Source organism: Uloborus diversus, chromosome 2, assembly GCF_026930045.1.
Source record: "Uloborus diversus isolate 005 chromosome 2, Udiv.v.3.1, whole genome shotgun sequence".
NCBI lineage: Eukaryota > Metazoa > Arthropoda > Arachnida > Araneae > Uloboridae > Uloborus > Uloborus diversus.
The window spans coordinates 179,613,525-179,639,321 of record NC_072732.1 but is presented as its reverse complement, the minus strand read 5'-3'; the positions used below and the strand labels follow the sequence as shown (position 1 = coordinate 179,639,321).

The 25,797-nt window shown below is 31.2% G+C and overlaps 1 protein-coding gene across 1 annotated transcript in view; it reads right to left on the bottom strand.

The window, feature by feature from the left end:
* Positions 1-25,797, bottom strand: part of LOC129217523 (angiotensin-converting enzyme-like) — a 65,215-nt gene that overhangs the window by 27,158 nt on the left and 12,260 nt on the right. Inside the window, exons 2-3 of the mRNA XM_054851839.1 lie at positions 3,289-3,447; positions 675-804 (exon numbers count right to left, since the gene is read on the bottom strand). Of these exons, the coding sequence (XP_054707814.1) occupies positions 675-783 (109 nt within the window). The 5' untranslated portion in view covers positions 784-804; positions 3,289-3,447. The remainder of the gene's footprint in view (positions 1-674; positions 805-3,288; positions 3,448-25,797) is intronic.

Below are 25,797 nucleotides of genomic sequence, written 5' to 3'. Positions count from 1 at the left end.
GGAGTCAAAGTTAAGTGAGTATTTAAGTTAAATTTCATGTCACAGATTCCATACTTGGAAAAATTTATTTATTTGCCTAGCTTTAGGAGTGTAGAAATGAGAGAGGCGAAAACAAACATGAAAAATGAATAAATTATGAAAATCATTCATAACATGAGCCTTAGTTGAACTATTATGGATAATTTTTGTTCTAATTATTTTAAAAATAGGAATGAAAATAATTTATTACATTATCACTTGTAAAATGTTTACTAAAAATACAAGCAAAACATTCTCTGAAAAATTAGTTTATTTGGGTGATATAGTTTTTAACACCATCTTGAATATTTTCACCGTAAAGTGGAATTCCCATTAAAGTTAATAGTGGAACATTATCCAATATTGTAACGCCTTTTCTAGTGACACATAATTTTATTTTTAAATTCTTTCAGATTGTTATGGATTATTTTAATTTAATTCAGTATCTATTCAGGTCTTTCTAAAGTCCTTTTAAATATGCATAATCACAGCATTTTGTATTTGATATTATGCCTTTTCTTTATTAAACAGTATTTTGGGGCAACCAGTTGAATTTAACTTTTGCAAACATTCAATAAAAGCTACTTAAACTTAAATCCAGTATTTTTTCAATCAATTTGTGATTTTTTAAAATGGGAAATGACAGTTATATTCACCTGGTTCTAATGTCAAATTGCAGTCTTTCTGTTTTACTAAGCTTCTTTCTTTTTCACCTTCTGGGGGAACATAAGGGCAAATTTTGGCCGTGCTGTACGTGTTTTTCATTTCGGCTTTCAGCCGGTTGAACTGAAACGAAAAAGTTAAAAATACGCTCTTTTATTGTTTTAAAATAATGTGAACTTGTATGCAACAATTACATAGCTTCTTGTAGTTAGGAAAATTACACAGCCGAAGCACGCTCACTTTTTTAAACTATAACGCATAATCTTTCATTATTTTTCTCAAATATTTTCGCTCCATTTCCATTGGTAAATCATTATTTACCAATTCAAAACTTATCACCATTACCGTAGATGTACACACGCACACACACACACACACAGGAAAAAAACACTCGTTTTCGTTAATTTTTTACTTTAATTCTTTAAGCATAAATTTCACTTTTTGGGGCAAAAATTCTTCTTACGCTTCATATCTTCATATCAATCGAAAGGTCTAACGTTTTACGTACTTTATAAGTCGCTTAGAATGTTTGTAATAAGCGTAAATAAATAAGCTTATATATATAGCGTTGTTTTTTTACATTTTCTTTCTCTTTTTTTTTGGGAATATCTTTGGTGCTTTTGAGATTACAGATTCCGATGATTTCATTGAATGAGTTGGTATTAGCTCATATTGGTCCAAATTGTTTTTTTCCTGCATTAGATTCGTAAAACTTGGCATAGCATTGATTTGGCAACTTCGAGACTAACTCAGAGTTATTTTTTAAAAATATTGATATTGTTCTTGAATTTCAATTTCTAGCTAAATTTGTTATGCACTAAATAAATAAATAAATAAATATATGAACCAAAACAATTCATTCGGAAGAATGCCATAAGTCTAGATATCATAATACAGGTTTGTTAGTTTTTTTTTTTTTTTTCTGAGCAATCACATTGCTTATTGTTCTCATTTGACGGTTTAGATGATCCTATGATTTTATTTCCCCCCCCCCTCCCGCCTCCCTCTGCAGCAGCAATGCCGACCTCCCTCCCGATGCTGCTCCTCCAGCGAAAACCGACTCCAGGTTGCGTCCATATCCTACACACACACACACACACACGCATATCACACACACATACACGTGCCTGCACACATGCTCATGCATGCATACATACACACACCTACACACACACTCATACATACACATACCTATATACATGCACACTCATGCTTGGACACAAACACACACGCCTACATACACACACACACACACACACACACACACACACACACGCGTGAATGCGAAAAACATAATTTGACTTCAAGGAGTCAAATTAAATTTTTTTTTTTTTTGGCCAATTGGTGATAAAAACTAATTTTATCTTGAATGCGATCTTTAACTATCGTAAAAATTACCGAAAACTTCGTACTTAGGTGTGAGAAAGAAATGACGCAGCATAAGTAAGAGTACGGAAAAAAAATGCATCCAAGTTCGCAAACACCTACTCCGTGGTTGATGAAACAATCATGTTTTATAATACAAAACGAGAGAAACCCACAGCAATCCAAAATGCGAGCAAGTGAGCCTTTAATTAGCTACATCATTTAACTTTTTCAAAGCTTTTAACTATTTGGAAAGAAATGGTCACCCTGAACATAACCTCCTGCTACGTGAGTTACAGCAAGACTAGCATTAAAACTGATTCTAGATCTATCATTTCCAATTCCATCATTTGTAAAGCTGGAATTGAAGCCATACTGATTTCTTGCCGAAGAAATTAATCAAAATCTGGTTTACTGCCAAGACCACAGCAGTAAAAATTTTAAGCAACTGAACTACTTAATTATCTGCATAATTTTACTTTTTCAAAACAAAATGGCCACAGTGAAAAACTTACTACTACGTGTATTACAGCAAGACTAAAAAATCATACCATTTTCCTTCCGAAAATGGATTCTAGATTTCTGTCATTTTCAATTCCATATTTATAAAAACGTAATTGAAATCATGCTGATTTCCTTCCGAAGAATAGCATTAAAACTGATTCAGGATCCATCATTTGTATAGCTGGAATTAAAACCATGCCGATTTCTTGCCTAATAAAAAAATCAAAATCTGGTTTACGCCAAATTTACATGAATACAAAATGTGAACAATCAAGTCATTTAATTAGCTGCATAATTTTGCTTGTTCATGGAAGAAAATGGCCATCGTAAACTAACTTCCTACTACGTATGTTACAGCAAGACAAAAAAATAATACCCTTTTCCTTTTGATGAACATCATTAAAATGGGTTCTAGATTTCTGCCGTCTTCATTTACATCATTTGTAAAAATGAAATTGGAATCACGCTGATTAAATTGAAATCACTCTGATTTCCTCCTGAATAATAGGATTAAAACTGATTCTGTATCCACCATTTCCAGTTCCATCATTTGTAAAATTGGAATTGAAACAACACTGATTTTTTCCCGAAGAATGGAATGAAAATCTAGTTTTCTGCCAACTTCAAGTCCATCATTTGCAAAGCTAGCTTCAATAATGTAGTTTATTTTCTTACGTGTGGCAAGCACCGAGACAAACACCGTTAATGGATTTCCCACCTGTTAACAGCACCTCATACCTCGTTGAGTTTCTCTTCCGGTAGCGCCGCTGTGCCTAGAACGGACAGGCTCTTGAACCATCTCCGGAGAAGAGTGTCGTTGAAGGATTTCCAAGCAAACGAAGTGGCGTTCCTCCAAGCCTCTTTGTGGAACAGAGAATATTCCAGGGTCTGTTCCAGCTGTTGAATGAAATTGCAGAAATTAGATCAAAAGGAGCAGTTTAAATTTTTAATGCATTTTCGTATCCATTCTACGCTGAAAAGATTCTATTAAGCAGCTGTGAATGGATTTAAAAGTAAAATGTTACATTTGAGTCATTTGTATTTATGGGGTTTAAAAAATATCTAAGTTTTACTTTAAAGTTTTGAACTTTTTTGCCCTCATTCACTCATTATTTAATAAGCAAAATCATAAGATAAATATTGTTTTTTTTTAAATTTATTTAAATTTAATTTGTTTTTTTAAAAAAATGGGGTTGCTTTAAATCACTAGAACTTAAAATATTCTTGGTCAATTTTCATTTTTTTTTAAAAAAATTATGTATAAATATCTGAGCTATAATTTTTATTCGGCGATTTAAAAAACATTAATTCAATAAAAAATAGAAAAAATTCGAAGAAAAATTTCGAAAATACTTCAAAAAAAAAAAAAAAAAATAATCTAATGATTTTTTGAATATATATAATATATATATATATATATATATATATATATATATATATATATATATATATATATATATATTTTTTTTTTTTTTTTTTTTCAAATTTACCACTGAAAAATTAAAGAAAGCTGTTTAACTGTTTGAAAAAGATGTACTCCAAATTTCATTACTTTATATTTATTAGCTCTGGATTTATAAGAGTTTGAATGCAAACAACTGGAAAAAATTGCATCATGGAAAAAAACGCGTTTAAAGTTTTAGTATTAAATATAACGTTAGTTAAATGCATGCAATAAAATTAATTATATCTTTCGTTCTAATTAAAATAGAAACATGTTTCAAATGTCCTTTTAAGCAAAAAAAAAAAAAAAAAAAAGACACGGAAAAGTTTTTTAAATGATTTTTAAAAAAATCAAAATTTAACGCTTTTTGTGTTTGGGGCCCTCTTAATAAGTTATAGTTGAACTGAAGTGAATAATATGAACTCGTAGGTAAATGCATATATGGAGTGACAACAGGAATACCCTCGAAAAGAAATTTTAATGCATTCACTCCACCAAAAAAAAAAAAAAAAAAAAATTGCGTATCTTCTTTACCATTAATCAAAATAAATAATACAAAAAACGTTAAAATACAAAAGTAAAAATGAGGAATGTAAATCATAATAAATAATCTTGAATAATAAAAATACTCTTAGTTAAGTAAAATTAATTCGATTAGATTTCCTTCGCATTCATAAAAATATTTGATAACGTTTTTTCGCCTACTCAATGATTTTTAATATTATTTTCCATTTTTCTTGCTTCCCATTTTTCCCCTTCTCAAATATAGTTAAAGGCTTATGTTTTTCAGAAATTCTTGTCAAAAAACTATGTGCTAATTCATTAAGAATTATTTTGAAGAGTAGAGACCCTCCTTATGTTCTAAACGAGAAAAGTGAGAGAAAGGGATTTGAGGTAGAAGTTAAGTTACTTTGCACATCATAATACCTATGTATTAAATTTCCTTTTCAAAACTGCGAGAAAATAAGAAAATAATCATTCCACACTTAGTAGATTTTCAATCCTTGAAAAATTCTTTGTGTGTGTTGAAAAAAAATCATTATTTTCATTAGTTCTTTTGAGACTTCTCCCCCCCCCCCCCAAAAAAAAAGAGTCTCAAATAGACTCCTATTGAAATAATGATTTTTTCAACACGCACAGAGAATTTCTCAAAAATTGAAAATCCACTGATTTTGAACTGATAATTTTTTTTTATTTTCTCCCAGTTTTGAAAAGGAAATTTTGTACACAAGTATTATGATGTGCAGGGTACTTAAACTTCTATCTATGCCGTTCTATCTATGCCGTTCTTTCTCTTTTCAAAACTGGGGAAAAAATAGATAAAACTCAGTTCCCAATAAGTGGATTTTCAATTCTTGAAACACTCTCTGTGCGTGTTGAAAAAAATCATTATTTTACAGAAGTTTATTTGAGGCTAGTAAAAAGTTTGGTTCAACCGAGAAATCATTGTGTCTGATGTCACTATGCCAGGGTCTGACTGCATCTTTTTTGCCTTTACCTCGGTGATGAATAAAATTAATCTAGAAATTTACATCTCATTTCCTACTTTACCTTAGAGACCCAAACAATGATGGTTCAACAAAATGGATGGAAATAATGGTCTGACCTTGATTCAATGTTTTCATGCCCTATTGACCCGTTGGGAAGAGTGGTTGGTTGATTTCGGAAGGAAATCAAAAATTAGGTTTTATGTACATTAACCTTCAATAAAAATCTTATTTCAAATGCATAATTCTTAATAGTGAAGCAAAAAAAAAAAAAAATAAGTAAATAAATAAATAAATACAACGATAGTTGAAAAAATTCTTAGAAACAAATGATACTTTATTTACAAATGCTAACTGCTTAATACACTCTGTAAACAAACAATTTAAAAAAAAGCAAAAAGAAATCACCACAACTAGAAAGATTTAAGAATGAATCGAAGTTTTATCTGTGGGCACAACATTAATAAGAAAAAGAAATAGCAAAATAAAAGCGAAATGAATATCTATTTCAGGAAAAACCACAAATCATTGTAGGTTCTATAACCTTGTATTTCAACTTCTAGCATGAATGTACGAAGCAATACAAGCGAGCATTAAGAAATAAAATTCATACGATGTCCTAAATCATCTCGTACCACAGTTACGGAAAACGCGCCACTAAGTCGATCAAATTCATAGGCTACCCAACTTACTGTTCCAGGCTTCTTAGTTTTTCTCAATCTGTGACGAATCAAGAGATCATGCAAGTCAGAAAAGATGTTACTGTAGAGGAGGAAGCCCCTTGACACCTATTGCTGTGTGGGACCAAGCATTGTCCTGTTAAAAAATGGCTCCAGAGGACCTATTAGGCGGAATTACGGCTTTTACACTGTGTAGTGTCGTGTTCGACGAGATTGAATAAGAACAGCAACCGAATGGACCCATATAGTCTTAAGCGAATACAGATTCATTTTCGGCATTAATCCACAACGCTATGATAGCAAAACAGTACGTTTCTGGCAAGCTTCATTCACATGTGCTGACACTCATGGTGGGGCTCCCAAGGGCCACTTTAAAACAGGACAATACTCAGGCTCACACAGCAAACTGGGGAACGAGATGACACCAAGCATCGTTCGAGAGTTTTATGCTCCGAAGCTCTACTGTATCGCCTTGTGCGCTTACGTAACAAGTAACCAGTAGAGTACTTAAACACCCATTTATTTGAGATTTTCCCCCGTCATAAAGGATTATTTTGCTTTAATTTTGTAATTACTTTTTTATATTTATGTAACCAAACGTGCTATGACTTAGTTTTGAAATATTGTTTAAGCATTTAAAACCACTCATGGATGTTTTTTTAAATCTGTCCCACACAAATTTTCAGTTATACCAGAAATATCTCCCTCAGATTTCGTTTCATGGCAATGATATTTTCTATTTCTTAATGACTCTTATCAACTGAAACACATTAACGTATTAGCTCCAGCTAAGACGAAAATGATGAATAAAGAAGTGTAATTTGAATAAAAGCTCTCCTTATTATAGTGAAGATTTTTCCTTGAACATGTTTATGACATTGTTCTCATATAAATTAAAAATATGGAGTATGAGATGTTAACCTCATATCTATTCACAGAAACGAAGGTTGTGAAAAAAAAAAATGTATCAGCCTCAAATAATACTAAAAACTCAATGATGTGCTGTATGCGTTTATACACATACATGACCTGATATAACTTTCTTGAGAACATAATTGAAACACATATCCATGTATGCATTGAAAGTCTTCTTTATCATTATTTTCTGCCAAGTATACATTTTCAGCCAATACAGAAGGGCAGGATGATTCGGCCTCTTAGCATTCATCTTTCCTGAATACCACTTATCAACAAAAGATACATTAACATGTTGTTAATGTACCTTTTGTTGACAACTTACAGCTAGCAATGAGGAAAATTATGAATAATGGAATATGTACTGTTTATATTTGCGCTGTCTACATAACACTGAACATTTTTCCTTGAACATGTTTACCACATTGTTTTTTGAATAAATTTAAATGACACACTATGAGTTGTTAACCTCTTATCTATTCACAGAAACGAAGGTTCTGTCAGAAAAAAAAAAAGAGAGAGAGAGTTTCAACCGCAAATAACACTGACCAAAATTCAGTGACGTTCTGTGTGTGTTCATCTGCTACGGAACACGGGGTAATGCATCGCCATGAGAAAAAATGGCCTGGTTCGTTAAGCACCGCTGAATACAGAGCCTAAACAAAAAGTGCTGCTAGTTCCGAATAAAAAGTTACTCTTTGTTGTCACCGCGCCTTTTACGAATACTGCTAACTTAGCGGTTCTTTTATTAAACAACATATTTTTCCCACTTTAGTTGGAAGGTCGGACGTAGTTTTTTGTATACGGGAACAAAGCAATGACCGTTTCCGGAACTATTTTTTAGTGATTTTGATTATGTTTGGAAGGTACTACTGCCAAGGAAACTGATATATAGTTACTCTTTTTGAATTACAGTCACTTTTGGTTTTCACGTTGCAGTTTTGATGCATTGAAAGGGAAGGGAACAGGGAAATTCATTCACAGAACTTTTTCTAGAACTTTTTCATTGAACTTTTTCTCCCGTTCTTTATTCGAGAAATATTATTTTAATTCCATTCTAACAGCTGAAACCGGATCTTACATTAGTGGCTTACTGACACTGTTTGATGTGTTTAAATTTAGCTCTGTATGAACATCAGTATCAAGTAACGTTCAAAACTTTACTGCACATAAGACAAGGAGTATTTCTGGAAACGAAGGACTAAACCAACTGCAAGTGATAGATCAAAATAGAAGTTTTCGATGCGAAAGAACTAATAAATTTATTATTTAAAAATACACTCGAAGAGTGATGATACCTTGCGTCAACTTATGAGAAAGCTTTTCTAATGAGCAGGAAGCATTTTTTGTCATAAAAACTCAACTATACTAATAAATACAACCAAACCGAAGATAATACTGTGAGGGTAATAATCTACAATACATACAAAAAGGAGAAATTCACAAAAAATAAATGGCAGAAACGTGGTTAGATATACAAAAGTCCATGTTTTTCGCATTGAAATGCAAGTTAAACACGAGTCTCCATTTTCTTTTCTTTCTTTCTTTCTTTCTTTTTTTTTTTTTTTTTTTTTTTTTTTTGAAAATTTGAGCCCTTTTTTGAGCGTCATTGAATAATACTTATGAATTTTTATTTCAAACATTTTCAGTTATTTTAATTTAGTGGGCTAAGTAAAAAAAAAAGAAACTTTTTCATTTCCACGGATAAAAAATAGTGATAAGATGAAAAAAATAAATGATTGCTATTGAGTAACTTGATGGATCTGATGTCTACTTTTTATTACAAAGCATTTCTTTAAAAAAGAAAACACAAAAGAGGAAATGATTTATAAAGCAAAAATAATGTATTTATTATATGGTAATTTTTTATTCCAACGGAAAATAATTTGATGTCCATTATAGTTTCAAAAACACTAAAGTATTTAAAATTTGATCATTCATTTTTGACATCAGTTTCTATTGATTGAGAAATACGGAACAGTCTTGAACCAAAAATGTAGGTTCTTTGCTCGTTTTGGAGTCTAGGCAGATCTTCAGGGTTTTTATAAATTATGTTCTTAGAAATCTCTAATTGGCGTCATTTTGGAATTGCATTACTTGGATATAATTGCTTCATTTTTTTCCATGGTTGATCATTATTTCGGATATTTTCATTGCAGTGGAAACTTTCTTTCACAATTTTTTTAAATGAACGATTAATCACACGGTGAGAGTCATCATCCCTTAAGGGAGGAGAAAATTAACCACGAAAATGTCCTCGAAGCTATAACATTCCAAAAAAAAAAAATCATCTTATTCCTTAAACCTTAAATTTTGTCCCGCTATTTTTTTTTCTTTTCAAAATGCATTGCAATCGACCATCATTAATGGCATCAATCAATATTGAGAAACGTAATTCAATCGCTGAGTCACAAGAGAAAGAACGACTCCAGAATCTTAATCAGTAGCCATTGTTGATACGGGACGCTGAGGCATTTAATTAACACATATGCATTCCAACGCCCAGAATTCTGAGCGAAATTTAACAACAGCATTTCATGGTCAGTGGTTAGAGGGTGATTAGGGAGCAGTTAAGGTTAAAGTGATCGAAATCAAACCGGATACTCAACGTTTTTCATACAGGCTGGTTTTAGGATTAACTGACCTTCTGCTTTAATGGACAGGGCGTGCATCTTTCAATCACAGCAGACCGCAAGGCTGTATTTATTTGTCTGATGCATTTCTAGTCACCTGCATTGTTAGAGGGAGAAAAGACACAATTGATTTATAAGAGATGGAAATTATGACCACACTTTCATCAGGTATTCTTACTTTCACCTATGAAAATCGGGTTTTGAATGATTGTTATTAAAGAGCCTTCTTTTGTATTACTCATATTCGAAAAGGACTTGTTATGCATCCGAATGATCTTCAGTTATGAAATTGAGACGCCTCCTTTTCACGAAATTCATTCTACAGATTTCTGTTCTGAAGATGCTGGTCAATTTTTGCGCTTTTAACACCTTTTGACACGATGTAAACAAAAATGGTGTATTGAAATATGAAAGATTATTGTTCGAAATAAAATACGTCGCTTTATACTTCAGCAAATAAAACTTCTTTAGCATACAAAGTATGTTTCTTGGCGGATATATATTTTGGTGAAGCATACTAGAAAACATTATCTTCTCTCGACCATTGATTTTCAACACATAATTTTAAGCATAATTAGTTTTAAGCTTTCCAACACGAAAGTGCTACCGTCAGTCATTATAGCTGGACATTAATGCTGAAGATATCAGTACAAAATTTCAAGAGCAAAAACTGTTAAAACAGATGATAAGAAACTTTATTTTCAATATAAACTATTTTTTTCAAATCCATTTATGTTTTTTAATTTTATTTCACTCAACGTATTCTTCTTCATCTTATTATTATTACTATTAATTTAAACATTGTTTTCAGCCGGTTTTAGTGTTATTGTTTTTGTTCTTACATGTAATTTTTAACTGTGGTCTCTATCTGCTACATATTTGTTTTCTTTCTTGTGTTGCAAGTAGTCTATTTTATAGCAAAATTAAAAAAAAAAAAAAAAAACTACAGGTTCCTATTCTTTCGCATACCATTTTTGTCTTGAAATATCGGTTGAAATTACATTTTAATATAATAAAGACAATCTCGTCCTACAAACGTTTTAAGATTACGATCTACGTATATCGATTAAAAATGAACTAAACTAACTTGGTTGTTGTTTTCTGTCAGCGTCAGATAACAGACACTTAGAGATTAAAATCATGTTAAAGCTCTTACTAACACACTTTCTGCAGAAATTCAAAATGGCCCAAAACGCATTACATAAATAGCACAAAAAAAAAAAAAAAAAATGAAAACCATTAGAAGGAAAATATTTTTAATAGTTTTAGTAAATATTTTACTTTAACCAAAATTTAAACTTTATGAAGTTTTGTAGAAATTTCGACAGAAAACAAAGTGATTTGCGAGAAAAGTTCACGGTCGTCAGTGCAATGTTTTTAAACGCAAGGGATTTGAGATAAATAACAACTCCTATTAGTTTAAATTTATCAAGCGCGACATGACTCTGGATTTTATTTCAGCTGTGTAAAATATTTTATATTATAACTAAGAGACATGGATCGTAACCTCCTCATTAAAGTCTCCAATAACACTATAATTTTGTAAGCTTTATATATGCATATATATATATATATATTTATTTATATATATATATATATATATATATATATATATATATATATATATATATATATATATATATATATATATATATATATATATATATATATATATATATATATAGGAACGAGAGTCCTAAAAATTAATAAATGCAACAATTCTATATTTTTTACACATATAATGAAAGAAAATGTTGAATTATTACATTTATCAATTTTTACGACTCTCCTACAGTTGATTTCCTATGAAAAGGAAAATATGTAAAAGCTACAAGTACATATACTGCATAGCCAGAGCATAATTATGATCAAGTACCAAACAGTTACGGCATTACAAAACGGCATTAATAGTATGTAGATTCATTCTTATTGGGGGGGGGGGGGGGCATGAGTCTGTCATAACTGAGCTGAAGAGAGCAGGGCCGTCCGAAAAGCTGACGGTACCCGGGGAGAGAGTTTCCTGGTGCCCCTCCCCTCCCCATACACACAGAAAAGTCAAGTTATAACATCAGTGTACGTGTGAACGCACGTCATACTTGCATTTTTTTTAAATATAAATGAACAAAACAATCAGAGGGCTATGAATAACGCAAATTGAAACACAATCAATAAATCTTTCTAATATTTTAATATCCCAAAATCATTGCGAAAAATAGAAATGTTAAAAATCCAAATATTTATCTTGTAAAATATTTGGATTTTAACATCCATCCCATAAGAAAAAAGAATTAAAACTGAATTATTTACTCCTATTGATTAAACTAAGAACACAAATAAATAATTTGTTGGTTATAAATATGAAATGTATTTATCGAAGTTTATTACATCAAAAGTTAATTTCAATCTGAACTTATCCAATGATTATTTTCAAGAGTTTTTTGGCTTCACTCATACCAACTTAATACCAGCTTTCATATACGTTAAAAACAAAGATGTCATTTTTTGCAACACATTTTTGTAAGTTTCAGGAAAAAGCCCCCAAATACTCAACAGCACCGAAAATCGCTTAGAATTGCGTTTTTGGAGCTTTTATTTCGTAAAATTAACGGCTCTAATATTAAAAAGTAGGCCTTACAACTGCATTTTTAAGACTTGAGTTTCAAAAAATAATCGGGAAGTTTCCCCATACAACCTTTTTTTAATATCACAAGCAGTGGGTTTCTTAATCGACACTTTCAAAAATGTAAGTGGAACAGCTCCTAAAAGTAAAATATTGCTTAAATGTTTTGGATCATTATTTTGAAAAATTTACAGGGAAGGGCTTCAGATCCTTCTTCCCTTAAATCTTCAAAGTTTGTCTAAAATTGTGTTTTTGAAACTTCAATTTCAAAAACTTGAAGGGGGAGAAGAAATTGATTTCTATGTTTTTTTAAAAAAATCGAGCGGTCACAGTCCCTGAGCTCCATCCCTTACCCTAACATCAAAAAACATGGCCTATAATCGCGTTTTTAAGGCTTCAATTTCTAGAAATTTCCGTTGAGACACCTATACCTTTTTTCCCTGTAGCATCTGAAAAAAAAATCTAAATTGTGTTTTTAAAGCAAAAAGTTTCAAAATTTTTACAGGGATCTATCAGATCAATTTTTTTTTTCAATGTGCCAATCTAAAACTTTTTTTTCTAGTTACGTCACCGCAAGCAGGGCCAGAATTCCAAGTCATTTGATGTGAATAGACAAAGAAGAAGTGCTTTTGTTGGATCTAAAAAGTTATATTCTTAGAATTTGTGTCTGCTTTAATGATACAAAGGAAACGAAAGAATTGGAGACTGGGAGAGAGGAATATTTTCGTGTACTAGGAAAAAATAGGCACCCCCTCATTTCATGGCGCCCAGGGCGATTGCCCCGATCGCCCCCCCCCCCCTTTTCGGACGACCCTGCAAGAGAGTAAAACTTTCATATAAGCTATATTGTACTCTCATAGGCAACTTAAATTATTCAGCCCACCAGAGAGGGATCCGCAAACATGGTGCGGCTCAACCTCGTAAGGTGCAGGTAAAATCTTGGGTATAGAGCTACAAGGGATTGTTCTTTAGCCGGAGCTTAGCAGAATTACAAGCGATACCGAACAACTCGCTACGGGTTCCAGAGAAAGCAGCTTCACACTCAAATGTGAAATGATTTGTTCACAATAGCTATAACTGCCACAACTGAGGTAGAAGCAACACACCTCACACATATATTGAAATTACCTTCACAATAACGGCTAAAATTGTTAAGAACTGAAGGAAAAAATAATAAAATGTGTTTTTATCGTCCAAATGTACATTCAAACGTTTTGTGATGATTTCAGAAAAAAAAAAAAAAAGACTAATATTGAACTCGTCTGACATTTTAGGATTTTGGCCAAAAGATAATGAATTAAATAAATAAATGAATGTTGCTCTAAAAATAGTCAACGTCATAATGCTAATGAATTATTTATGCAGATAAATTTTAAAAAAAAGTTAAAACTCAATTGCTGTTATTTTTTTTGGTAGCATAATCGCTCTTTACAGCCAGGAAGTACAAGTTTTACAAAACTACCAGTTTCGGATTCCAAAGAAAGCAGTTTCACCTTTCGGGGGAATCATCAGTTCGGATTAGCTATAAATGAGCTAGAGGCATTAGACCTCATATAAGTTCAGATTACTTTCACAGCAATAGCTAAGATGATTACCAAATGAAATAAAAAGAAAGAAACGAGTGCGTTTTTTCATAAGAAAAAAAATGAATGTGATTACAGCGAAAAAAAGATTTAATAGTAAACACGCCTGAAAGCTTATGATTTCAAATGCATGATAAATTTTTGGAATTATAAATTATAAATGTATGTTCTAAACGTATTGTCTAATTTTCGGAATTAGAACTTGTACGAAATCTATTGTTTTAATGAACTAGAAAATCGTCCGTCAAGGTATGACGGGTGAAAATTGCTTCTACATTTGATCGAAGCAATTGCCTGCTTGGTGACATTTTGATAGTTGAAATTTTAACCCTAACACCAGTGGATGAACCCTAAACTCCAATAGATAGCGTTCATTGTTGACCTTTTTTTTCATTTATTCATTCTCCTAAAATAAATCTCACCAGTAAAACAATTAAGTTACCAGATCCAGTTCAGCCTCGTCAAAATAAATTGTTCTCCTGCACGTCAAACATAACCAAAAAAAAAAAAAAAATATTATCAAATTATCATGCCTTGGCGTGAGTTTCATTGTTGTTGATGACGCCAGGAGCGTTACTCAATCATTTGCTATTATACATAGATATATGATGATTTTTGCCCGGTGCTTCTTGTAAAGCCCATCGTCTCATCTAAGGTATAACACCAGTAGTGGGTAGTGACCTGTGCTTCAGTAGTGGCCACTTCAAGTTTACTTTTGTACTTTGAAGAAAGAAATGAACAATAATAATGTGATTTTTTGTTGTTACTTAATGAAACTATCATATTGAATCAATTTTATTCATCAGTTATTTGAATGAGAAGTAAGTAATGTAAATACTTCGTATGGGAGAATTTCTGATGGTCAATACTGACATTTTCAGATTTTCTAGTAGCCACTGCTGGTTCAAATTTGAGGTTCGAGAAAAAAATTGATAAAAATTGAACAAATTGAAAATCTGGTATTTTTAGAAATTGGGAAGATTTAGTAAGCATTAGGCTATAAAACGTTCATTTAGTTTCAAAAGGGGCAATTAATATTGTAGGCTTACAATTTAAAAATATACTTCATTGTGGCTATAAACCTTGAAGCGGTCACTACTGACGAAGTCGCCACTACTAGTGTTTTACCTTACTTTCTGTTTCAATTTTCCACTTATGTCCCACTTCCTGTCCAACTTTTCATATGCGATTCTCACCTCCCTAGAACATTTCAGTCACATTTCGTGCGAAGCGTGGGAGAAAATCCGGACGATTCTAAACTCTCTAGAATTTCGAGTGCCCTAAACAAAACCAGTAGCTTTGTTTCCCTAAGAGATCGTGATACACGATTTATCATCGATGTTTTGAGATCAACGGACGTTAGCTTTTATGCCCAATAAAACCCCGTTAGGCTGAAAATGGGCTTTTTAGAACGGGTTGATACACCACGATTTCGAAAAAAAGATGATATTCGTTTTGCTTCATAAGACTATTGTTCTTAATATGGTACGCATTGGAGAAATGTATAACCTATAAATTGAAGCAATGAAAGGATTTTTATGCGCACTATGCATTTTTTATTGCAGGTAAGTTTCCTGAAAAACAAGAGGAAGTGAGATCAAAATAGAGCTCTTAATACTGCTTAGGATATAATTGGAGAGTGATATTTGTTTAAAAAGAGTATTTAATAAATAAAGCTATAAATCGTTTCATACTCAAATAATGCATCGGAATCGGTGGAACTTTGACCTTTCTAAAATTTTACAAGGAAATACTTAGCAATAAAAACATGATTTTTCCCCCTATTTCAATCGTTATGCTCGCATTAGAATTTCTAAAAATGCATTTCTATTCTTGTTCAATCTTCATAATAACTGGTGAGCAACTATGTATTAATATTTGCATAATATTCAAAAGATTAATATTCGTATTATGATTTAACAGCAAAATTTTGCATGTTTGAATTATACATAAAGACGAAAAATAAAAAAGATGTTTACTTTTTTTTTATGTTTCAATTTTGCTTTATTATGAAAGTTTGTCAGATAAAAATTACAAATTACTTTACACAAACGAATAAGAGTGGTACCGAAATACTATATATATTTTTTTGTAGTTACTGGGATAAATTAGTCATCACGCTAAAATTGTTTTCACCTAAATTTCAAACTATGAAGCACTTTCATGGTTTATCCCTCTAAGTGTTATTAATGGTCATACATGTCCGCAAAGTTCGACATGTATTTAAAAAACGGGCGAATACAAATAATTTATGCACGAATTCGTCTATCAATAGTACATAATATGGTTTTAATTACGCACTAATGATAATAAAGTACATTTTTAGAAACAACAAATGAGTAAGCATTAAATTCTTATTGCATTGGGGAAAGTACTTTTTTCAAACTCTTCCTTATTTTTATTCAGATTAAAAAAAAAAATGAAAGGTTTGTTAATTTTTTCGAATAATGCCTACTGTTTTTCATTAACAAATTATATTTTTTTTTTTTTTTGTAAAAACTGGAAAATGCTTTGATGAAACATTCAATGTTCGAAACTATCAAAAAAAATTTTTTTTTTTGGTGATGAATTTTTTTACTAAAAAATAAAGAATTGACGAAATATAAACATTAAATGCAAAACAAAAGTATTCAACTGACATCAAACCGATAGTATCAATGTTAGAAATGTTGATGCTGTAACAAAAGCATTAAAAGTTGGAAAGCATCAACACCGATGTCGTTTCTCTAGTTAACAAATTAATTATATCTTATCAATACACTTTTCACTTCAGGGTGCCCCGTACCTACCACTATTTATGGTTTAATCAGTTGGACGGGACTCTGAAGACAGCTCTGATTTTTTGATCCAAACCAGAAGCCAAGCAAAACCTGGACCGGCACCCCCAGAGGTATCTTTCCTATATGAGGACATTGTGACCACGAGCATATTCAACGTCCCCCAGTCACCATTAATGACGACGGTGGATCTTCGACCGGCTGGGATTGAACCCAAGATCCTCTGGTCACAAGTTCGATGTCTTACCGATCAGGCCACCACTGTGAAATCTTACTATAAATTTGACAGTGACAATGACGATTTAAAAAAATGACGAAAAAGTACCCAAATTTGAATATATCGCTAGTCAAAATGGTTCCGACTACGTGGTATTCAAATTTGAAACATTCAAGTACTCATCAAATACTAAAATCAACATGTGCGCTCATTTTTGAGGAATATGTGTTAATTTTTGACTATGTAATAATTTTAAAACTGAGTATTATGTAATCCTTTTTGAGTATGAAATAATTCAGCACACTATTTAAAAACATGGGTACTCATATTTAAAACAAAAGGTTTCAAGAAAATTTGAAAGCATGAATGTATTCATTTTTGAAAACTTCATTTTTGTCAGTGTATCAGTACACAAGAATGCACTCAGATTTATTATTCAATCATTAAACGTACGAAACAATGTAGCAAAAGCAAATGCAATGAAACATAATTCAAAATGCAATCAACAAAATGCAAACTGATTATCATTCAAGAAAATTTAAGCATTTAATGCTACACATCAAAATTCTTCTCCTCGACAAAGGATCCTAAACAACCCTTCTTGGATTGTTTGTTTGAAAACAACAGAGTTCGAAAACAACAAAGGGTGTCACTCGAAATCGAACACGAGAAATAAAATTATTCCTCACCATCACTCTGAAAAATCGAAAGCATTGTGACAATCGAATGAATTACGGGGGGTCTTCCTGCTCAACACGATCAAGAGATTTTAGTCGAGGTTCATCTCATTTACAGACAATCGACTTAACGTTGAATTGATGCGCAGAATCTGAGAGGAAGTAATAGGAGGAATCGACTTCATTTATATTCATCAGAAATGGTGGATCCGTTGCTTCCCGTTTATTATTTGGAAGATAATCTTTATGGGTTAGAAGGCTCAGTTCCGGGATGCATTATGTTGTGAATTTGTATATCTTGAGCTCAATAGGCATGGAAAGTGCAAGCTGATTGCAAGGCTGTACTGCCGTGCTAAGCACAAAGTCGTGTCAGCACCTTTCAACAAAATTGAGTTAATGTCAAAGCCGTATTCAAGGAATGGGTTCTAGCGTTCAAATCAATCCGAAATTATACAAAGTTTTTCTAAGAATTTCATTTTTATTACGTACTTCTTTTGCTGAAACAATTAGTATTACTATATTATGTATAATTAATTTATTTGTTTACTTTTCTATTTTATTTGTAAAACAAAATTATTATAATCTAAGAATTGTAGAAAATCTGCTTTATCTGCAGTATTCCTATTAATGTTATTGCAACTATCATTTCTTTCAAAACAATGCAGCGTTTCCTTCCGATTTTAAATAATGACACTAACAAGAACATTAAAGTTCTTTAAATTCAAAGTTGAAAAATTTTGTACGTATTTAATAAATCTCAAAAAAAAAAAAAAAAATATGAATTTATTTTTTTCCCCTTCAAAAGCGCTTGTATGAGTACACGCATGTATTCTTTTTAGTTTTAAAAAAGGCATCGAATATTCAAGTGGGCGCAGATATGTAGCATTTTTTTTTTTCATTTTAAAGGTACTACATCTTTTCTCATTATAATACACTTTTAAGTAGCACTTCTTCAATTAAAATACGCATAAAAATATCAATAGAATAAACGAAAAAATTAAATGTTTTCGATCATATAGAGTTCACGAGAATTAGGTCCCTTCTCGAAACAAGTCTGGTTACGACAATGGTTAAAGTCACCAGGTGGTTCTGTGACATATTTTACCTAAATAGAGTGTTTTATTGTTATTTGTAAATATAATTGTTTTTTTTCTTCAAAAGTTTCTGAGAAAGTTACATTTAAATCAAACGTATGCAGGAGGGAAAAAAAACAATTTTCCGCTCACTTGCAGATACCATCTTTGTGTTAATACGGAAGAATAGGGAAAGAGGCGGAGGGAGGAGGTGGGGGGGGGGGGGGGGGTAACCTTGATAAACTCATAATTTCCATTTGGTCTACATTTTCAATTATGTTTATCCTTCTCCCTCTTTTTGCATAACAGTTTGATCAACACATTTGTGCGACATTTTTATTCATAAATGTGCCATTTCTTTCCAGAATTTTAAGCTTTAGCTTTTAATTCTGATTTATTTGAATATTAAGGATTTATTTTGTATCTTAATATCAACAACTTCCCAAAAAGAAATTTTATACTAGAAAAATAACTATTTGTACGTGTTGCAGGCGTGACTGAATCATTATTTTTTAAATGCAACAAAATTTTTCAGAAAGTTGATGCTGTATATTATGATGCATAATAGTTATTTATATTCGAAATATAAATAACTAAAAGTCAAAGTTCGAAATTTCGGTAATAAAAGTATAAAATGTCACACCCATGCAAATGGATTGAGTAAGTTGAAAAAAAAAAATATTTGATTTAAAATGGATGTAATCTATGGTTGATTGGGGGAAGAGATTGTGACAAAAAAAAGTAGAAATTTCGCTAGATATACGTAACATTAAAATAAATATAAGGCAAGGTTTTTCGCTTCCTCACTCTTTTATTTATTTACTTATTCATTTATTTTTGCAGACGAGAGATTAAAAACTATACTAAGACTCTGTTAATTGTCTCTTTAAAAATTTATCACATCTTAAAAGATACTACAAACGTACTTTGAACAGAATTGTTCATGAAATTTTGAAATGAAAAATAAATTGCGTAGTTAAAGTTGGTAATGCAATAACTTTTTACTAAGGAATCTGTTATGCTAAATCAGAACCATTGCAGAAAAATAGATTTATTTCAATGCATTAGTATTTCCCAGAAATACACCCAAATGACACAGTACTTGAGTTGATGTGCTATTTTGGTTACTCCTTCGCCATACTTAAATGTTGATAAATTTCCCAATAATTTCTCAATTGCCCCTTTTTATTTAATTTCCAAAACAAAAAGCAGAATAGTCGCGTAAAAAGTATTGCGTTAAACCAGTAACGCGTCAATAATCTGTGCATATAAAATTAGACTGTACGGTTTAACAACCAATCCATAAAGTCTTCTTATCCTTACTTTGTTGCTTGTTGGTATTTTCCAAAATATCCAAATTGCTGAAAAACGTGGAAGGAACTTAGTTGAATGCAGTAAAAGCAAATAGTACACCTTTACGAATGCAAATGCATCAAATAACTGAAGTATTCCTTACTCAGGGTTAGTTAGTTTAGGACCCGTGCAACTCAAATGACGAAAAGAATCTTGACTGAACTCATTAGATCGAGCTCTGAAGATAAATAGTAATTAAAAATAAACAAAAACCCTTTTTTGTGTATATAATATAAATTATATTTCGTAATTATGGTAAAAAGTTTGGTGGTATAGCATTGTGCATATTACATTCAAAACAAGTACGATTAATCATATAACATGGTTAATACGTACCATGCTAAATCAAAACCGTGCTATTACGAGACTTTTATATTTATTTATTTAAGTTATTGTTTTATTTATTTTTTTTACTCGCATTTCTCAAATCGGGGCAGTATCACGCACTGTACCATGTTTCGTGTCATATCGAAATTTTGCTATGCGAAACTTTGAAAAAATGAAAATTAAGGCAATGTTATCTTGAGGTCAAGTCTTAAGGTGTAAAATTTGAGGACAGCTGAAACTTCGTTCTAATAAAACATACAAAACACCAAAACACGCTGATTACTTTCATGAAAATTCAGGAAAAAATCTTAAACAACTTTTCGTACGAAGAACAAAACGAATTTTATCAAAATGGAAATCAGACAGTTTCTGCAGCAATCAAGTCTTAGGAACAACAACAAGAAAAATAATAAATAAATATAATTATTCTATTGCTATATTTTTTTTAAATTCATTTATCATTTACAAAATTTTGCTTATTTTGTTATTTTCAATGCTTTTAACAGTGCATTGAAACAAAAATTATTTTTAGTTTTTTAAAATTCGGTTGTATCAAAACCGCGCGACATTAAAACCATGTAATATCGATTCCGTGTTTTAATAAATTCAAATTTTGATCCGTGTAATATTGAAACCGTGAAGTACAAGTACCGCGTTATACGGGGGGACGCCTGTATATGATGAAAATAAGTTGATGACTGTAATAAAGTGAGGCCTTGAAAACCTTCATTATATAAAGAGTCCATAACACACAATGCTACGCTTTCTTAAGTTCAGAAAAGAAATTATTTTCTTTACTTTATTACCATTAACTTTATGATTATTATTATTCATTTCTGTTTTCGGCCACGAGTAAAAATTTGTCCCATCCAGCAAAACTGACACTAGGATGAAACATAATAAAAGTATTATGAAGTTTTCATTGCAAAAGTTTAAAAGTTAAAAAAGTCCATGATCCACAATTCTACGGTTTATTAAGTTCGGCAAGGAAATTATATTTTTAACTTAATTGCCATTAACTTTATAACTACTATTATTCATTTCTGTTTTCGGTCATGAGTAAAAATTTGTCCAACAAAACTGACACTAAGACAAAGCATAATAAAAGCATTATGATAATTTACATTAAAAATCCAGCTTTGTTTCTTCTTCTTCTTCTTTTTTTTTTTTTTTTTGCATCTCTTTTGCAATTTAGAAAATATAATCCAGAAAAGACAGCAAGGAGACTGTTTCTCTGATTTTGCTCAGATGTTTATTCGGATGAAGGTGTTGCCAAAAGGCGTTGGCAAAACAACGCACCCATTAAAGCATCTGAGGAAACTCTTGACCACATTCCCTTTCCAACTCCACTCTCCATACCAGAGAAAATATGTGCATTTTTTATTAATATTCTACTTAATTTTGCTTTCACTTTCTGTGCTGGGAAATGTAGTCCATGCAATGCAAGCATCGTTGGGCGTTCGTGACAGCAGAAAAATATGAGCACCAGACCTGCCTGAGATGCTGCCCTCAATTCTTCCAGACGTTGACATATTTCGTGTCGGTGCGGCTAGGAAGCAGTTCCATTGTTTATTTTAAGGTTGTTTGTCGCTTTTATCAAAAGATACTTTTCAACGTATTTTCAAAAATAGTGTCACCACATTGTTTCGTGAAAAATGTCACTCCGAAAAAGTGGAACGTTGCCGTGATTTAAAGTAATTGTAGTGAAAGTTTGTTTAGGGAATTAGAAGACGATAGTGATAAATGACATTTTGTGACATTCAGTTAATCACATTCTATTTAGAGTAATTTCCCTAATAATGTGTTTTTAAAGATGCGCAGAAGATTTTGCTAGATGACATTTTTTCAGCTTTCGTAAATCATATTTTGTTCTCAGAGTAATCGTGGAACGTGCGAGCATAAATTAATGTTAGTTCTAATATGGTTAAAAAACACGTTCAATGCCCTCATGACAAGCAATATTGAACTACTTCCAACAATTTTGCTATTTCTTCAACTGTCGTTTCTTCCCATTCCTTCCTTTTATAGTTAATGACGCAATTACCTACTTGCATAAAACTTGTATTCATTATAAATAAATTTTTAAAGACATTTCTGACGAATAATAAATTGATTTCTTTTCTTTTTTTTTTTTTTTTTTGCACTAAAAACTTGCTTTACCTAAGTAAATTTGTCTTTTTCATCAACGACTTACTGACTAGTATTCTAATATTTTCTCCAATTGACAGAATAACCATTTGTTCTTCTCCAAATTTCATGAAACTACATTGAATTATAGCTTGCACTGATGTTTCGGTATGACAATGTTATTAAAATTCATGTCTATCATAATATTTAAAATCCGTATGATAATTTATTTTTTTGTTAAATTCATTTTGAAATATTTGTCATCAATTTCGAATCCTAAAGCTACTATCAATCTTTTATGCTTAAGGCAACACTAGTTTATGGTAATCTAAATGAACTTATTTGAACACAATTTTACTCTGATCTAGGATTTTTCGACTTTAATTGAAAACTTTTGTCCACATTTCATGTAACGATAAAACATTAAACTTGCACATTTTTTAATTATATTTTTTAAAAAAGTATTTACTGAGTTGTACCTATGTCAAACGGGTTTCGCCAAAAATCGTGATGTAGTTGAAGCATATCTTCTTTTTTATATACACTTCTTTTTGCCATGCTACACATTAGGAAAACATTTTTCTTTCGAGTGCGTTTTTAATCTGTTTAATAATTTTCTCTCTGATTTTTATGCCAAAATAATTAATATTACAATCAAGTAACTCTGCATATTTAGTTGAAAGGTGTGATAGTTTAAAAGATTACGTGAAGTCACGTCTAACGAATATTGAGGTTTTTCCTTATTGCTTCTTCTGTTCCAATTAACATTTAAGTTGATTTTAATGCTATAATATCAATGTAGCTTACATAGGAGAAAACCCTAGAGCGTTTTTGGATCAGAACTGGAACCGAATGTTACAGTATAACGAGCTTTCTTACTTAATTGTAAAAGATATCAAGATAAATTCTTTGATATAGATTGCACAAAAAAAAAAGAGAGAGAGAGATTCAAACAAACAACGTGTTGTTGCACATATGGTGATAAGTTTCCTTATTTCCAGTATATTAGAACATTAAATTGTGCATCTGTGAAAGTGAAATTCATTTAAACAAGAACCGATTTTTGCATTGATCATTTTAAGTTTAAAAGATCGCAATCAACTGTGCAATTTCGAAAAATTCCGTTGTTTATATTGATAAATAGTTCTTATACAAAAGCCGTGAAAAGGGAAATTTGGTTTAACGTAGGAAAGTCCGAATTATTTTGGGAGATCAGAAAATTCAGTGAATATTAACAGCGTAGACAAGCAGTTAATGATTTTATTATGTTTTTAAAACTTGTCTTTAAGTCCGCTTGTGGCACCATTTGCCAGCACAAAATCATGTATTTCTATGTTTTTAACGATAAAAGCAATCCTTCTAATATAAACAATCCTGCTACATTACGATGCCTCTAGGCGATGCTGAATTAAGAATGTTTTCAATATTCCCAACAATATCCAAGACTAAGAGATAAAAACTTACAAAGAAGTCAGATGCCTCTGCTTCTCTGGGAGACCCATTGTATTACTAACAACAAGCCATGCCGTGTAGTTCAAATGTTAATTCAGTTTTAGCTAAATACTTATGCAAAACCGAATAAGTTTGGCTAAATTATACATCTTCATAACTCTCATGTTATTCGAGTTATTAAGAGAAAGACGAAGTCATCTAAAGGGACCCGGACTCTCTCCCCCCCCCCCCCCACCAAAAAAATAATTTAAAATAAAATAATATAAAATAAAATAAACGAAGTCACGATCTCCCAAAGTATCTATGGATCGTAATAAAACTGAGTTGTGATTTTTGTTTGGTTTAACTTAGTTGAAGTTTTTTTTTTTTTGCAATCTAGGACTTCAAAATAGAGAATGTTTCGACATCAAAAATTTTCTTAGAAAAAAATTAAAAGTTTCACTCTTTAAGTAATGTTTTAACGGTATCTAATCTCTAAAAAGTGTGTGTGTGTGTGTGTGTGTTTTTTTTTTTCACTCTTTCTGCAGGCTTTAGACTAAATTTGATAGAAAGTGAATCACTTATTTAAATTATTAAATAAGTGAAAATCAAAGACATAGTCCATGTTAAACATTTAATAGCTACCAATTAAAAACAAACGAATATTACTTTAGAAACTATGCAAAGTTTCACAACTTTTTAAAAATTTTATAAATTGATCAAAACTTGTAGAAAGCGTGAATCAGAACTATTGTGAAGAAATCTAGCAAGGCAACACTTAAGTGCAGCAGAAAATTAAAACAATTTTAATAGAGACACAAAAGACCTCTTCAAGTTACATTTAGACATTGATCAATATTGCATAATTAATTTTTAAAACTGAATAACGTAGGCAGTATTAGCACTTTTAGATCGAAAAATAATGGCTTTATTTCCTATTCCAGTTGATATTAAGATAATAGTTAACAAAGATTTCTGAGTTTCACTTCGAAAATTACCTGCAGAAAAACTATAAATCGCATTCGATAAGCAAGAGGTAATTTTGTTTCTTGCTTTTCAAATAACAGATACTACAAATTATAAAAAAGAAAGACATAGAAAAATTACAAATAGTAATAATTAATAGTATCATTAACAATAATATTAAGAATAATATAATTAAATAATAATAATAATAATATCATTGGCAATAATAATAATAATAATAATATAATTAACATAATAATCAGAATAATATTGGTATCATTAATATTATTAATAATAAGAAATAACTTAGACTAAATGTACTCTGACAGTTAAAACTGTCCCTACTTCGAAAACAAATGATATGGCACTAATTATGTAAACATTGCACCTGAGTCCTACAATTCAAAAATCCAAGAATAGTTAAATGGTATGCATTGAGCTTACTGACGAAGTAATTGCAAGAACCAACCAAAGAAAAAAAAAATCAAATACGTTGTAAAAGATGATTCCCGTTCTTGTATTTATATCGCTTCATATTTCCTCATATCATATCGTTAAAGCCCATTTCCAATGGAATAAAAACCGTACTTCTGACGAAACACATTACCAACAAAGAGCATTCCAAAAGTCCTGAATGGCGTTATCTCCAGAAGTCATTGGAATCCATTGTTGTCCGAGCAGAAAGATTCTGACCCCGATATTCCTGGGGGAGTCGGATCTTCCTGCGTTTGAAAACGAAATTCTTTTCTGACTTTCCAAATCGCATATCCGAAGATCTACCTTTCAAGGCTGTTTTGCAATAATTGAGGTCATGAAATATTTTTGTTCTACTAATAATGTGATTATAGGTTGGTGAGCCATGTCAGCAACCTCTTGGTGGGTTCGTCTTATTTCGGAGAGTGACTTAAACTTTACTTTTTCTTTTCACTGCTTCGTA